The following is a 17,749-nucleotide window of genomic DNA, read 5'->3' as shown; positions in this document are numbered from 1 at the left end:
ATATATGTACTGTATAAAATAACTCATACCGTGATATTTTGGTCATTTGAACTCAAGTTTTTGACTGATGTCCGACTTGATTTCTTGAATTATCTGATCTATTGGTCCATTAAGTTAATAAAATCAAAAAATAAATTAAAATAGAGAGTAGAAGTTTTTGCACTGATCTCAAACGTATTAGTTTGTTATTATGAATAATTTGATCTTTCAGTTTGAGTACATTAGGAATAAACTAAAATCAAATAAGTTACATTTACAGCAAACGTAATCATACTGTTATATACACACACAGTTAATGTGCTATAAAGTGTCTTCGGTCAGCATGGATTTGTATGGACTATGTATGACTACTTGTAATGCTTTTGTGCATTTTGAAGCTTGACAGCCCAAATCGCCATTCACTTCATAAAAAAACTGGTTTTCAAAAATGATTTTTCTTCATTTAATAGTGAACTACTCCTTTAAGATGTTTTTTTTTTTTTTTTTTTTTACATTTTGTTTGTGCAGATTATTGAAATGATGCACGAGTCTTTACAGTGAAATAATCCACGCATTACAAAAACTGTGAAAGTGAATCATCTGTGTATTATTCAGTCTGGTGTAAAAAGTCTTACAGTTTCGCTCATGGAACACAGACTAGAGAGTGAAAGAGTAAGATTGGGATAGTCGAGGTCCGTCACTCTTTGGCCTCCTGCTCGGTTTGGGCCGGTCCCATAGCGAGCGCTTCGTTGGCCAGGTGTTCCTCCAGTTTAACGGAGAACATGCTGTTGTTGGTCTGAACGCTCTCGTCCAGCTCGGTCATCAACTCGCTGTCCTTGAAGTCCGTCAGGCCCTCGTCCTTGTGGTTGATGTTCGAGGGGAATCCCACCACGGGCTCTTTCAGCTTGCCGGCGTGGTTGATGTAGAAGCGCTGGTTCTGGAAGAACTTGATGATGGTGTGTTTGGGCAGGTCGAGCTGAGCTGAGAGTGTGTGTATGGCCTCCTCGTCGGGATACAGGCCCACGTCCTGAATGAAGCTCTGCAGGATCCCCAGCGCCTCCATGGAGATCCGGTTAGTTTGGCGGCTCTTGCATCGGTTCTCGTCCTCCGTCTCGGCCGGCGAGGCCATGGAGGGCTGTCGGGGGGGCAGGCGAGGGCCCGTCTGCTGCAAGGGCTGCTGGGATAGCGGAGGCTGAGAGGGGTGAGGCAGGGGCAGCTGGGCTTGGAGCTGAGAGGACGGGTGCTGATGAGTCTGAGAAAAACACAAACACAAGGGAACGTTTCAATCAGTCGGAAATATACATTATATGGCATCAGTTTCCCTGTGTTGAAGTGTCTAAGAATGTATTTATATTTTAAGTTTTTACATCATTGTCAGACTTATTACTTAAGAATCATTTCCCACTTGGTTTGAGTCCATTATGCCCGAAATAAAATTAAATAATTTTTTTTTTATTAAAAATAAATTAAAAACATAAACATTCTTGTTTAATAATTTGATCTTTTGGATCAAAGTCCATTACAATCAAAAATAAAATAAAATATAAAAGAGAAACATTGTTTATTCATTTGATATTTTGGTTTGAGTCCATTAGAGTAAAAATAAAATAATAAAGTAAAGTAAAGTAAAAAAAAAAGAATAATAAAAAAAGAAACATTGTTTAATAATTTGATCTTTTGGTTAGTCAATTACAATTAAAATAAAATAAAATAAAAAGTAAAAGGTAAAGTAAAGTAAAAAAAAAAAAAAAAATGAGAAAAACATTCTTGTTTAATAATTTGATCTTTTGTTTTGAGTCCATTACAATCAAAAATAAAATAAAATAAAATAAAATAAAAATAAAATATAAAAGAGAAACATTGTTGTTTATTAATTTGATATTTTGGTTTGAGTCCATTACAAAAAAAAAAAAAAAAAAAAATATATATATATATATAAACATTGTTTAATAATTTGATCTTTTGGTTAGAGTCCATTCCAATCAAAATAAATAAGATCAAATAAAAATTTGTGTTTAATTATTGGATGTTTTTGCACCGATGTCCAACTTTTTCCTTTGTTAGGAATAATTTAATCTTTTGTTTGAGTCAATAAAATAAAACATTGGTTTAATATTTTTTAAATTTCTGTATTGATGTCAGCCTTGATTTGTCTTATTCCATTATGGAACTAAACTAAACTTTTAAGTTAGTCATTAATTATATAATAAAATCAATCAAATGAAAGGAGATTTATCCATACAGTGATGTATAAATGCTGCTGGGACTCACAGCTGTACCTGCTCTCACGAACACAAACTCTTTCATCACAAAATTCACATTAAAAGTGGCGGTCTGTTGATTGCTTATCAAGCCCTATTGAAACGCTGTAGCTCAACACGCTAAACACAGTGTGTGTGTGTGTGTGTGTGTGTGTGTCCTGTGAGAGATGTGCTATCGGTGTCTGTGTTTAGGCCACTTTCACGTCGATCTAAACACATGACACATTAGCTCTGAAATGTGCCATTGTCTGAGAGTTTGGGCCATTGTCGCAGCAGCTGCTCTTTCCATACACTATACAGACGGCTTTTCCTGGGACATTCCCAAAGGGGACGGGAATGCTTGATAACATTTCTGCAAGTGCACTAGTCTCCTGATAACATTTCAAAGACACTGGAATACAATAGGCAGAAATAAATGGGACATGAGCAAGTACAAGACATCAAGGTCAACCACTGGCATTCAGCGCATTAAAGTTGAAGTGTGATTTTACATTCTGAAGGAAATATTAATGAGTTGTGTTTGCTCATCAAAAAGCGTTTCTGAGCATCACGTCGCACCTAAAAACTCTTTAACCGAGGTAAAAAAAAAAAAATCACAGTAATGTATGGCATTGTGTATAAAATGGCTTTACTTTTCTTTTTAAAATAAAATGAGAGACATTTGTTTATTAATTTGATCTTCTGGTTTGAGCCATTTATAAATAAAATAAAATATTGTTTACTAATTTGATCTTTTGGATTGAGTCAATTACAATAAAAATAATAAATAAATAAAAAAGTAAAATAAATAAATATATATATATATATAAATAATGAAGATTCCCGTTTCATAATTTGATGCTTTTGCACTGATGTCAAACTTATTCATTTATTAGGAATAATTTGATCTTTTTGGTTTGAGTCAATAAATAAAATAAAAATTCTTGTTTGATAATTTGATCTTTTGGATTGAGTCAATTACAATAAAAATAATAATAATAATAAAATAAATTAATATATTATTCATTTATTAGGAATAATTTGATATTTTGGTTTGAGTCAATAAAATAAAAGGTAAAATAGGTAAATAAGAGGCAAAAAAATATATATATTTTGTACAGCATTTTGTATTTTATAGATTTATTATCCCACAGCATGCATTTATGTTTATGTAAATGCTTGTTAACACTTAACAATAAGGTCTCATTTCTTAACATTAATGCATTAGCTGACATTAACCATGAGCAATAATCTCTGTTAATGCTGGGTAAAATATATAGAATTATTCATCGTTTGTTCATGTTAGTTCACAGTGCATTAACCAATGTTAACAGATATATATTTTGATTTAAAAGTGTAGTATGTTAAAAATGAACATGTAAATGCTAGCTAATATGAAAGTGTTGTAAAGTGTAAGCAAAAGCTTTTGTTTATCCGGCTGATCTTCACACCGCAGAAGCCGCGCTCTTAAGTGCTGAAAATGGAAGTGAATAAATGTTTTTCTTCCTGCATAATATTTTCTTGGAATGACCATATGCTTGCGAGTAAACAAAATAATATTTGATCAAATACGCAGCTGTAACCACAAGAACTTGGGGATTTTTGTGATTAAATTTAGATTCTGAATAGTGATGAATTTATGAAAATAGCTAGCTGTCCTTAATATCTAAATGCAGACAAACGATGTTGCTAATGACGGCTACGCTTACACAGCAAACCTCCACACTTCAAATGATCAAACGAGTCCTAATTAGACATGTTTCTGGTAAAATACAACACAAATAAAGGCATTGCCACATGGTTATTTAATACATAAACCCTCTTCCATTGAATTTCCAACAAAAATAGCTAAATAACTATAAGCCTTAATCAGGGTAACGGCATATTTCATTTCTGACAGGAATGATTGTTCAATGGATTGTAATGTTGTTTATAGTCTGACCTGTAGGGGGTCTGTGGTGTGTGTGTGTGTGTGTACTAACCTGTAGGGGGTCTGTGGTGTGTGTGTGTGTGTGTGTGACGCGTGTACTAACCTGTAGGGGGTCTGTGGTGTGTGTGTGTGTGTGTGTGTCTGTGGTGTGTGTGTGTGACTGACCTGTAGGGGGTCTGTGGTGTGTGTGTGTGTGTGTGTGTCTGTGGTGTGTGTTTGTGACTGACCTGTAGGGGGTCTGTGGTGTGTGTGTGTGTGTGTGTGTGTGACTGACCTGTCGGGTGTGGGTGTGTGTGTGTGTGTGTGTGTGTGTGTGTGTGTGTACTGACCTGTAGGGTGTGTGTGTGTGTGTACTAACCTGTAGGGTGTGTGTGTGTGTGGCTGACCTGTAGGGTGTGTGTGTGTGTGTGTGTGTCTGACCTGTAGGGTGTGTGTGTGTGTGTGTACTGACCTGTAGGGTGTGTGTGTGTGACTGACCTGTAGGGTGTGTGTGTGTGTGTGTGTGTGTGTGTGTGTGTGTGTGTGTGTACTGACCTGTAGGATGTGTGTGTGTGTGACTGACCTGTAGGGTGTGTGTGTGTGTGTGTGTACTGACCTGTAGGGTGTGTGTGTGTGTGTGTGTGTGTGTGTGACTGACCTGTAGGGTGTGTGTGTGTGTGTGTGTACTGACCTGTAGGGGGTCTGTGGGCACATGCATCAGGTGAGGTGGTCTGTCCACATGGTGTTGCTGTCCTCCGTTGCTCTCCTGCTCATATATAGCATCACGCTCCATTTGGGACAAACTCAGGAACCGGCGGATCATGGAAAGGTTCTCCCAGAGTGTGCGGTTCTCCGGGGACGGGTCTTCTTTCCAGCGCAGGAGTTCACACAGCCAACCCTGCAGGAGAACACACAACAAACACCTCGGCTTTATTCATGTTTGTGGACATCTCTTCTCCTCACCATAGCTGAATTTATTCAATCAAAAACACAGTAATATTGTGAAATATTATTATTATGTAAAGTAACTGTTTTCTATGTGAATATATAGTAAAGTGTCATTTATTCCTGTGATCAAAGCTGAATTTTCAGCATCATTACTCCAGTCTTCAGTGTCACATGATCCTTCAGAAATCACTCTAATATGAGGATCTGATGCTCAAGAAACATTTATGATTATTATCAATTTTGAAAACAGTTGTGCTGCTGCTTCACATTTTTGTGAAAATTGTGAACATATTTTTTTTTCAGGATTCTTTGATGAATAGAAAGTTCAAAATAACTGCATTCATTTGAAATATAATATTTTGTAATATTATAAATGTATTTACTGGCACTTTTGATTAATTAATTTTTTTTAGCATTTTGTTTTTATTTAACATTAGGCTTTTTGATATATATATATATATATATATATATATATTTATATTCACACACTTTTTAGGATTCTAAACATTATATTATTACATACACAGAGAACATGAACATTATACTCATGAGTATAATAACTTCTCACTCAACTTTAGAACTAATTCAGTACAAACGTTTAAGAATGTAAATATGCTAAATCTTATAAATGATTTTATTTAGTACATAGTTTGAGAGAGGGGTTGCTTCCTGAAAAATGTACAACAAGAATCATTAATTGAATTGTTAGGGAACCGGAAAATGAATCAGAACCATTAGAAGCCATTTTATGCCCTTTTTTACAGTCTTGATTTAGTGTTCAGGCTCTACTAGAACAGGTTTTCCTGCTTAAATGTTGATTATTCTCCTCATATTCTCCATTGTTGCGGCTCCTCTCTTCCCAGTCTGTCAGTAACGCTCTGTTTACTTCCTGTCTCTATGAAGCCCCTCCTTCTGAAAGCACACTGTGCTCTGATTGGTCGGCTGGAGCAGTGTGTTGTGATTGGTCGAGCGCTTTGAGTGTGTTTGGGAAATGTCCCGCCCCTTCCCATAACCGCCAGTTTAACACACTACTAACTAACTCGACCAGGCCCCGCCCCTTTATTCTGTGTATGAATTATTTAAATGAGGAATATTGTGACGTGTTCGTTCCCGGAAGAAACTCAGGAGTTCAGAAACACTGATATAGAGAATAACTCAGAGATTTTTCATGCTCAAACAGCAACATTACACACTAAAGAAAGATAAACATGGAAAAATGCATAATAGGCCCCCATTAAACTCACATTCCTAATATAACTAGCAGTAAAACACTAGTTTTAGGAAAGGAAAAGAGTGTTTCCAGCAGTTGAGTCCTGGCACACTTACAAACGTGATGCTGTAATCTCCAGGCCAGTGTGTGGCAGCACCTTTCATTTCCACAGGATTACCCAGCACACACACACACACACACACACACGGAGCAGAAGCCAGAGCGCTGCATGGCAAAGATAACTCAGCATTTCTGTTGTCCCATGTTCCTGCTCCTCCCGAAAGCCATGTAAAGCCCCAGAGAGAGGCTCATCACAGCTCACCTTGTTCCTCTGCCACGTTTATTGTCACATTTTGTTTTATTTGCAGGCGCAGGGATTTGAGCTGCGTTCCTGCTGTGATGTCTGTAGCCCAACGCAGTTCAAACACACACACACACACCTTATCACAGCCATTAAGCACACTATCGTAAAATAATCCTCAATCAAACATCTGTGGATAAAACGGCAAACAAATCCCGCTGAGCCAAAGAACGAGCCACCGGAAAAACCACCGTGCAACCAAACCGTAAAGAGTCAACAGAGGTATTAGCATTAATGCTGCAGCGTTATAGAACAAACACACAACAATACACTCTTTTGCATTGGACAGCCACACTGACAGTGTAATGCTCTCCGGCCTTGAAGACCTGAACACGCGTTTGTATTTGTCCAATTGCATTTCTTCCACTGTCTTACCATAAACAGAGCGCGCTCGCAGAGAGTCGGCCTGCATACGGGAACATTACTAGGATTTGTTTGGCCAATTCTGTCAAGCACTATAAAGGATAATGCGCATTATTGAAGGATATGGAGATTGAAAACTAGTCATGTATAACTAACACTGACTACAGCTTGGCTAGCCGTGATGTTAGAACACACTGAGGAAAAGTGAATTGCTCTTTAAAGCAGTTCTTAGTCGTTTCATTATGCATCAACTTTGTTTGTTGAGAAATAAAATGACTAATAATGAGTCAAAGTTGACGTACAGTAAGAGTACAGGGCGATGAGAATGTCTGAGCTCATTGTGAGATGTTTTGACGGTGTCTTGGCAAACCTGAGCACAGATTGAGAAATGGTTTCAATCACTTCTGAAGCTCTAGATGAGAAATGCACACACAATTATACTTTAAAATCAAATCAAATAACTAATAAAATTAAATAATAATTTTTTTAATTTTTATTTATTTAATTTTTGGTGTGAGATTCATCCAGTGGCCATATGAAAGACTCATTTGTGAAATCCATCATTTATTTTTATTAGGCAATGAAATGGAAATGCTGTAGTCTCCAGATGTTTGTCCTGAAACCCAGAAATAAAAAATAAATAAAATCGATTAAATATGGCTTTTATTATTAAGTAAAATTTATGTGAATTTTTTTTATTTTTTTTATTTCATTTAGTCATTTTATTTTATTATTAAGTCACTTTTAATTGATACATTTAATCACATTTGGCTTAAAGAAAATTAAGCATTAATATTTTATTTTATAATTAAGCCAAATTTAATAGATTTTTTTATTGCTATTTGTTTTTTATTTTATAATTAAGCCAAATTGAATAGATTTTTTTATTGCTATTTGTTTTTTATTTTATAATTAAGCCAAATTTAATAGATTTTTTTTTTTTTTTTAAACATCAGGAGACTTCAGCATCTGTATTTGATTTCCATTTCATTGCCTAATAAAAATAATTGATAGATTTCACTAGTAGTGATTCTAGTGAATCTCAGAAGAAGAAGAAAAAAAACACATCCAGGCCACATTTCACACCAAAAATGAAATAAAATGATAAATAAAATAAAATCTTAAGCTTAATTATTATAAAATTTTTTAATTAATTAATTTTCTTTAAGGCAATTTTTTTTTTTTTTTTTTTTGTGAAATATGAACATAAAATGTTCTTGACATATCTGAGTGGGATTCACCCATTTACAGCTCAGCTTTCCCCAAACGTCCATAAAGACGGTGAGGTTGTGGGACGGGTCAAGCGGTGCGGGACGAGCGGGTCCACCAGAGCCTCCATTGTGTTCGAGGTATAAATAGCAGTGGTGCATTCTGATAAAAATATTTCTCTTGCACACAATGGCTGAATTCATGCGTAAGATTCACCCAACTAAGCAGGACAGTGTGTGTGAGGGCCGAGCGGTCACACGCTGCCAATGAGACACGCACAGGACACGACTGTGAGAGAACAGCGTGGCGTTTATGTCCCTCGCCCTGCCCGAGATGCCAGCGCGCACATTAATAACCTTGGGATTGAGTTCAGGAGCCCCAGACAGTTGCGCTTTTCCACAGCACAGTCACATGGCACCATCAACACCTTTTTATTATCTCATTTTCTCCTTATCGTCCCCTCGCTCACCCCGTTCTGCCAGGACTCGGACTCCTCTGAGACCAAATCACCACCGGCATCCCAGTTCATATACTTCTACTACGCAATAAAACTGTGTACTTGGCTAGTGATGGACAGGGAAACTTCCCAGATTGTAGAGACTAGTTCTGGTTGTGGTTGTGGGAAACTTACTTGCTGTGGTTTAAACTACCGATAAGTATTTAAAGTACAGTCGAGAGACCCATCAAGAAAAAGCAGGAGGCTAGTTTAAGGTGAGCAAATCAAAGATATATAAGAGGACAATAACTCTCTAACTAAATGACAAATCACACTTTGTTATGGTACCAAGTGATGATGGCATTAAACAGCATCTGAGCAGATCAATTTACATTTTATACCACCAATATAACTAGAAAAAAATGGAAAGGAAACAGTGCTGAGCAGATACTCAATTGAGTAAGATTTTGAAAGGCCAGAAAATTTAATCAGAATCATAAATCATAATATTAAAATAAAGCATGCATTGTCGACATAGAATATGCCTTAAAAATTATACTAAACATATACCAATATATCACATTCTCTTATAGGAAAACGTGCATTGTTGACATTTACAATATTTAAAGAACTTACAAATATATATATTCCTAATATATATATATATATATATATATATATATATATATATATATATATATATATATATAAAAAATATAGAGACAAACACACACACACATATATAAAATGTCTTTTTCTTTCTCTTTTAACATCTTAAAATATATCTTTATTTTTTTATAATTATACTAATATATATATATATATATATATATATATATATATATATATAGTATAATTATAAAAAAATAAGGTTTTTTTATAATTATCGGGGTGAGCGAGGGGACGATAAAAATATAATTTTTTATAATTATAATATATATATATATATATATATATATATATATATATATATATAGGTATGTGTGTGTTTGTCTCTATATTATATATATATATATATATATATATATATAGTATAATTATTAAAAAATAAAGATATATTTTAAGATGTTAAAAGAGAAAGAAAAAGAAATTATATATATATATATATATATAATGTGTAGTCGTTTATTTTTCTTTGTTTTTATTTATAAAATAAAAATAAATAAAATGTAAAACATTTTTTTTACGTTTTATAGTTTTTTGATTTTATCTATAATTTTATACATATCTCTCGACATACAGTATACCTCAAATTACACACACAAAAAACACTTCCGGCCACTGTGTCATATTATAGTTGAGACGCACTAATCCTAATCTTCCGGACGTTTGTAGTTTGTATATTATGTAAATGCTGATGTACGATCAGCTGATATCTTTGTCAGCGCTGTCTCCAGATCAGTGCTCTGCCCTCTCCGACACGACCGTTCGCTTATCAGTCATCACATCGTTCACTGCCTTTCTCAAACCAGTCAGCAAGTTTCACTAGAGATACGGTCTCCATTAAACAAACACACAATCACACAAACACACAAACACACAAACACACAAACTCCTGGACTGTCGCTCACACGGACGCCTGTCAGAAGCCGCAGTCTGGGGGCAGATGTTACACAGCCATGCTTTCTTTTTCACTCTTTTCCATGTTTAAATAAAGATGCTAATCCATTGTTATGGCTTCAGTCTTGAGCGCGTTGAAGTAAAAACAAAAGCGAGAAACAAACATCTTGATGTCAGGCAGAGGGCTTCAGTGTTCAACAGACAAAGCATTATTGTTTCCTTCTCTACCGCCCCTCCTGAATCTGGCACCGGCTCAGCTTTGGCAGACAGTGTCATGCAGATCAATTCAAAAGATAATACAGTATGTTCAAACCTGTTCTCGTCTGCGAGCGAACGCGTGTGGGGTTTGCGGATGTACGAGTGAAGGAATTGGACCCGCCGTATGCGCGTCAAGTCCATCTGTTGGCTGAAATATATTAATGCGTTCGCACAGCATATGTGAATCTTCTGCAACAATAAGCAAAAAAAAAAAAAAAAACAGGCCAAAAATAGGCCGAGAACCGACTGCCTTTTTGGATATCTTACTATGCAAATAGACTGGCTCCAGTATTTATTCAAATGGTATTGGCGTGGAGGAAGAGAAAACGAGGCCAGAGCCCCAGATGAACTCTAAACACACACCGAAACACATCCGTTCCCCACAGATGTGGTCAAGCAAACACTCCTCATGCCTTCATCCTCAGGCTACAAACATATTTCATGCAACGCAAACACTAACTAACCTCCCAACTCCAGGGGGCGATAGAGAGCGTCTCCTTCAAACATCATTAACGGCAATGATTGATTCCCCTCAAACTGTTGCTTTGCCATGAACGTATTGATCTGGGATCACAAAACTAACCGTAGAAGAATTATCTGTTGATCCACGTGGCTAAATAATAAAGATACTGTTCAGCACGTTCATGTTTCTCAGCAACATTTGAATGTATAGAGCTGTTTTTTTTTGTATAAAAAAATTCCCCTCGGGGATTAATAATGCCCGTCTGTTTGTCTATCCATCTATATCGACATCTCTAGCCGGAGACAAAAGGGTTGTTACATGCAAGAAACCTGCTAAACAACATGCAGGACAACATTAATACGTGCCCTGTGAGTTTTCTGAAAGTTACAATACACTTGCATAAGGATGCTTAAGCCACAATTTCTAGATTTCTTGATAGTTAGTCATTGCATTAGAAATATTGAAAGTGTCAATTTTTTATTGTAAATATTGTGTGCACTTTCAGAAAATCTGAAACACTTTACTTAAAGCCTTTATGTATAATGCCTTATTTTAATGCATTAGTTATGCCTTGTAATGCATTGTATGGTCTACATGAATCATTTTAACCACAGTTATAATACATTAAAACACGTATCTATTCATTGAACACACCTTTAGAAAGTATAATGCATAAAAACTAGTGCTGTCAAACGATTAAAATATTTAATCGCGATTAATCGCATTAATGTCATAGTTAACTCACGATTAATCGCACATTTTTTATCTATTCTAAATGTCTCTTGATTTCTTTTTGTCCCATTATTTTTTCTCATTTTAATGCTCTTATCAACATGGAAAAGTGGATCGGCTTGCTTTGTGCAAATGTTTTTTATTGAAAACAACATTGGCATATACTGTGTTCAATTTCACACTAACATTCTCACTTGGAGCAAATAATCTCTCACACAATGTAACACTGTCCATCAATAAAAGGGTGAAAGAAATACTGACGAGGTCCTGATATTGACGAGGGGGCGGAGAATTCGCATCAGCTGTGTGTGTGTGTGTGTGTGTGTGTGTGTGTGTGTGTGTGTGTGTGCTTGGCCATCATCAAGTGGTGTTTCAGACTGGACGTGCTGCGATGATGATAGCTCAGTTCACAACGACAACACACACAGATCACTTTGGTCTCGTCAATGGAACCATTTGGCAACTTTTTAAAAGTAAACTTTCCATTCAGAATCTTATTGGCATCCATTTCGGCGTCTCGCGCTCGTCATCCGCTCAAAACGTAACGTTAACCTACTATTTAGCCGGCTCGCAGACCCAAACGAGTGTGTGCGTCGTGCCTGTTGTTTTGCTTCCGGTCTAGCTAGAACTTCTTGCGCTTTGGTCGACGAAGAAACAAAACGTCCTCGCGCGGCGCAAGCCATTGAAATGAATGGGTTTCATAGCGCAGCGCCGCGTCCTGTTACAAAAGCATGTGAAAAAAACTACAAAGTTTGCTAGGCCAAAAAGACCGTTAATCGCGCGATAAAATAATTGACGCCGTTAAAATGGGTTTGCGTTAACGCCGTTAATAACGCGTTTAACTGACAGCCCTACTGAAAACACATTACAAACAAACAACTTCAGATGTAACAAGGAATCTGTAACTATTCTAATGCATTTAACCCCCTGGGGTCGGCTATCGCGCCGGCGCGATAGGCAGACTTTTTTTCTTATCAGTGCAAAAGAGACTCAAAATACTCTGTTGATTTTAATCTTACATGTAAGTGTTATACATCAGTCGATCCTGTTTAGTGTATATTATTTTTCTGTATACTCACAATAAAAACAAAGTGTTGTGCTTTTTGTCAAATGAAGAAAAATAAACATGATGCGAGTTTTGCCTTCTCTCTGTCAGTGCAGTCCATTCTGAAACGCGTCCGAAAAATGAACTCTAACTCTGCAAATACTTGTCATACAGGCACGAGAGATTTTTCTTTATGAAGCTTGAATTCTCTTCTTTTCAATGAAGTAATTTATATAAAAAACAAATATTCTCAGTTTATGTAATCTGTATGAAAAGAGAGTGCTGTCAGTATGTTTTTCCCCAGCTCATTACACTTCATTACGCGTTAATCTGACACGCCCACGGAGGACGCGCGCTATTCAAACGCAAATGTTGAGGAAAGCCATGACAATGCCCACATCAGCCGTTCCACCGCGGAGGTAAAATGTGGGGTGTATTTGCTACCTTTTACCGCTAAGAGGCGCTACAATCATAGACTCTGAAAAGTGTTCGTTTATTCTCTCTAATGCGTAATCTGCTGCTCATTCAGAGCGATTGAAAGCTGGTAGCAGATGAATTCAACAAGTGAAACGTAGTTAAAATAATTCATAATCACAATACTGAAATTAGGCTGAAATACTGAAATGAAATTGAATAAATAATGAAAACATAAAACATTGCAATAAAAACATTTAGGCTACATCAATGAAGCTTTACAAGAGCATAAGACTTTAACTCTAACAGCGTACAAACGGTGGCTCAGTGATCAACGCATCAACACGAGCTTCAGGGAGCTTCAATCGACCCGAGATCGAATCTCAATGTGGCATACATGTTGTTAACCGATGTTGGCCAACAGCGTTTATATTTTACCTTCTTGATGCTTAAATAGCTAACTGTTTATAACTGTTTACTTATTTAAAGTCAAGAGTTTTGTTTAATTATCATTACAACATAAATTTGCTACATTCCAGTAGAACCGCAGCCGCTGCACAAAGGACAAAAACTGATGAAGGAAGATTGTCAGCCGAGTGCATTAGTCTGCTCGTCTTTAGTCTGCTAAATTATTGTGTAATGTAAAAGAACACTAAAATTACTTAAGTTTGAAACCAAGTTCGAACATTTCAAGGTTTAAATAAAGTGTTTTTTTTTTATTTAAAACAGGGTTGCATCGGGTTTAGAGTTTATTTCTTTTGCGATGCAAAATAAGAAACACTAGGCTAATATTATTCTTGCGACATTTTAAATTTGTATTGCCAAATAAATGACATTAAACAATTAAAACAGTAGGCCTACAAAACGAAAATTGTCCAAAGCAACATAATTAAATTAAAACATGCGTTTTTCTTTGCCTCTCTCGCGCTGAATCTCTTTTTAACAAGTTTATTTAGTCTCCCTCGCTCTCCATATGAAAGAGGAACATTAACACCTAGGCCTATTGTCCTGCGCGCTCGATAGGCTACAGCACTGAACTGTCCCTCCAACCCCCCACAGGCTATCGGAGTCTGAGGCTGATTTAACACAAAGAGAAGTCGTAATTCACACTTAAATCGCTATTCTAGACAGTGTTGATAATGAAGGAATTAAATGATTTAAGTTACATGTAGCCTAGTGAAATTTCTGTCATAAAAGTTTATTACTAAATATTTCATTATTTCAATAATTGATGAAATAAAACTGGTTTGGGCCAGCTTTTTCCAAGCAAAACTAAATATAATCTGAAAAAACGCATGTTTGTTGTCATGAACAAAATGTTCAACTTAATATTAAATTCTACAGGGATCTTTGGATCCTTTCAACCAGGCATGCAATTTGTGAATTAAGTTTTTATTATTTTTTTTATTATTCAAATAAATATCGAACCACGGTGCTTCGTGGTAATGCTGCTAAATTAAATAACATGTAGGCCTATAGAATAATTATGAACTTCAATGAAACAATATCGCAACATTATCGACAAATACATTATTTGATCTGTTTTTACATTTTAATTCAGGGCGATTTAGCCTGCTACATTTCATTAGAGCGAGATTTTCACCCTTGTCATTTTCTCATTGGGAAGCGCTTACAGGCTACATGTTTGAGTAGATCCTCTGTACCTCTCGTTTTCATATGGATTACATAATCAGATAACATTTATTAGCCTGAATATTTAGACATTTAAAGGCATTAGACAGAGCCGATTTCTTATAGTGACTGAGCTGAAGTGGCTTTCGGTTCATTTTTGTGACGCGCAGTTCCCGGAGACAGAGACGACAGATAAACTTTTGTCGTTAGCAAAAGTTCGAATAAAACCCGATTTTAGAAAAATGCATAGGGCCACTCGGCGTGGTCTGCCAAAACACTTAATTATAAACTTCAATATTTCATTCAAAATAATCTCAAAACGCTTTGTGAAATTTTGAAAAGCCGTGCATGCATTAAGGCCACTTGAACTAATGGACAACTGAAACGCTGGTTTTGATTTTATTGTTTATCGTTGTTTAAACGTGCTTGTTCTGTTGCATATCTCTATTTGATATGGTCTATTGGTGAAGTAGCCTATAGCATTGATTAGCTGTGGAGGGAGGGGTGTGGGGATTCAAATAATTCAGCAGAAGCAGGGATGTTTAGACCAGAAGGAAATCCCCGTCCCCCTGGCAAATCACACTTTACTTAAAACCATGTTTTTAAAAACTCTAGGTTGTAGGGAATCAAAAAAATAATAATAATAGGCCTAATAAAAAAAATATATATATATATTGGCTATATATATAAAATTACTTTTTTTACAGAACTGCTTTTGAAATTACGATTGGCCTCATACGATTGGTACAGATGCAAAGTCGTTCTGTTGGATACTATTGTTCCTTAGTGTAAAATGGAAATGCATGGTAATTTTATTTTATAAATATAAGCAAAAAACTGTATGGTGTAACAGAGTTTTAGAGCTACACAAATCTCTCTGCATTAATAAATATAAAATTTGCAGTAGACCATGTTTGATCGGGATTTGAACCCGTGTCATCTTGATGATCGAACCGTAAGTTCTACCACTCGGCTATGAATTTTCTCACTGAGAAATGCCCAAACGTTTGTTTGTCATGAGCGAGAAAACGTTTTGTCGTTAGCCTGTGAGTGTAGGCCTACTTTAGCCTACATGAATAAAAGTAGACCTTTTACAGTTTTAAAAGATGATATCTTATCTGTATGACCAACAATTACGCAGTAAGTTCTTTTAGCTGTTATGAGAAAAATAAATTCAAATGAACGCGCCGCCGCGTTTGTCAAACTCTAATTCAACATGCCAGAATAAAGCCAGATTTTAGAATAATGCATAGCCACTCGGCGTGGTGTGCCAAAATACCCTAATTATAAACTTCAATATTTCATTCAAAACCATCTCAAAACGCTTTGTGACATTTTAAAAAGCCGTGAATGTATTAAGGCCACTGGAACCAGGATCGTAACTGCAACGCGCTGCATGTCTCAATACAGGAGCAGAAGCGCTGGTTCAGATTGTATTGTTTGTTGTTTAAACGTGCATGTTGCATATTTAAAAATATTTGTTTAAAAATAAATGTTTGTTGTAGGCTTATTTGCAAATTACCATAACTTGTAGAATTTCATCCTTACTGTTAATTGACATTAGCCCCACTTACGTTTTGATAAATGTCCCTTTGCGCCACCTGGCGGTCATTTCGCGAACGACTTTGAAATGCGACTGGTTTATTTTTATTGTATTGGTCTACTTTAAAAAATAATACTTTATAAGACATTTATGGAAAAAGACTATTTTCTTTTCAAGATTCTGTAGAATGGCCCATATAGCATTTGACTAGAATTTGTTTCCAGGTATGACTAAAAATGTGCTTTTGGCTTTCATTTATATTTTGATTGTTTGTATATATATATATATATATATATATATATATATATATATATATATATATATGTGTGTGTGTGTGTGTGTATATATATATATATATATATATTTAGGCTATATATATACAAGAAAGAATGCAATGACAATATATATATATATATATTTTCCTTGCATTATTTCTTGTGTGACACCCCTGAATGAAAGGCTCATTATTATGCAGGGTCACTGTCTGAGAACCACTTAATATTCATGATAGGGGTTGGGCCGTTCCGCCCATCTGCATATTGCCTTGGCAAACAAAAAAAATGTTTTTCACAATTTAAAACAATCTATTGGTTTATGTGAATGATTAGGAAGGATGATTTTCAGATCATTTTGAAGCCAGAACTCGAAGCGTCAACATCCATTTGTCAAAAGTCTTGTGGACACATATTTAGTATTTGTTTTGTGGTCTTATTTCAGCAGCTTTCATTTTAATTTTTTTCAATAACCACGCATAAACAATATTCTCTTAAAAATACAAACAATGTACATACAAGTTGCTCACAGATTATGGTAGCCCTGTTTGTGCTATATAGAGTGAATTTACACCTTTGCCATTAACATGTTTATAAATAACTGAAAAAAGCACAAATGTAAGGGCATCACAGAACATCCAAATGGCCCCAAAAACACCTCAGACCCCAGAGGGTTAACTTTGGTTACAATTAATTATGAAAAGATATAAAATGCACATTATCAATATCTATACGATGCATTATACAAACATTCTCTGATACTAACCTCCTATGTGACGAAGCTTAACTGACAAACAACTGTACCCAAAAACCACTGAAAACACCTTCATACAATGTCAATAACTTTGTCTACGAAATATTTGCAAGGAAAAAGCAGGACCTGTCTAATCTGGTGGCCCGTAACTAGGTTAACATTTAAGAAACCTGAAAACAAACAAACAAACACACAAAAACAGACCCAGGTTGATTGCATCAATTCAAACAAAGAGCAGCGAGCCTGAAGGAGCCCTCGACACACAAGCAACCTATGAGAAAACGCTAGTCCATCAATTATAAGCGTGTGATTGAGATTTAATTCAAAGCTGGAGTTTAATTGCTAATATCAGAGAGTAATTAAGCAGATAAATCATGCCTGATCTTATTGAATTATAGATTAAAACTGCATAAAACCTGCA

The 17,749-nt window shown here is 35.7% G+C and overlaps 1 protein-coding gene across 4 annotated transcripts in view; it reads right to left on the bottom strand.

Moving 5' to 3' along the window:
- Positions 1-632: 632 nt before the first annotated feature.
- The window catches only part of LOC130076408 (DNA-binding protein SATB1), a 67,117-nt gene continuing 50,000 nt past the window's right edge, over positions 633-17,749 (bottom strand). For all 4 annotated transcript variants that reach the window (XM_056241487.1, XM_056241486.1, XM_056241483.1 and 1 more), the window contains 2 exons: positions 4,820-5,026; positions 633-1,231 (listed from right to left, as the gene is read on the bottom strand). In XM_056241487.1, coding sequence (XP_056097462.1) covers positions 677-1,231; positions 4,820-5,026 — 762 coding nt within the window. In that variant the 3' untranslated portion in view covers positions 633-676. The remainder of the gene's footprint in view (positions 1,232-4,819; positions 5,027-17,749) is intronic.

Source organism: Rhinichthys klamathensis, unplaced genomic scaffold (genome assembly GCF_029890125.1).
Source record: "Rhinichthys klamathensis goyatoka isolate OS25496 unplaced genomic scaffold, OSU_Roscu_1.1 h1tg000646l_1, whole genome shotgun sequence".
Classification (NCBI taxonomy): Eukaryota; Metazoa; Chordata; class Actinopteri; order Cypriniformes; family Leuciscidae; genus Rhinichthys; species Rhinichthys klamathensis.
This window is presented reverse-complemented; position numbering and strand designations above follow the sequence as displayed.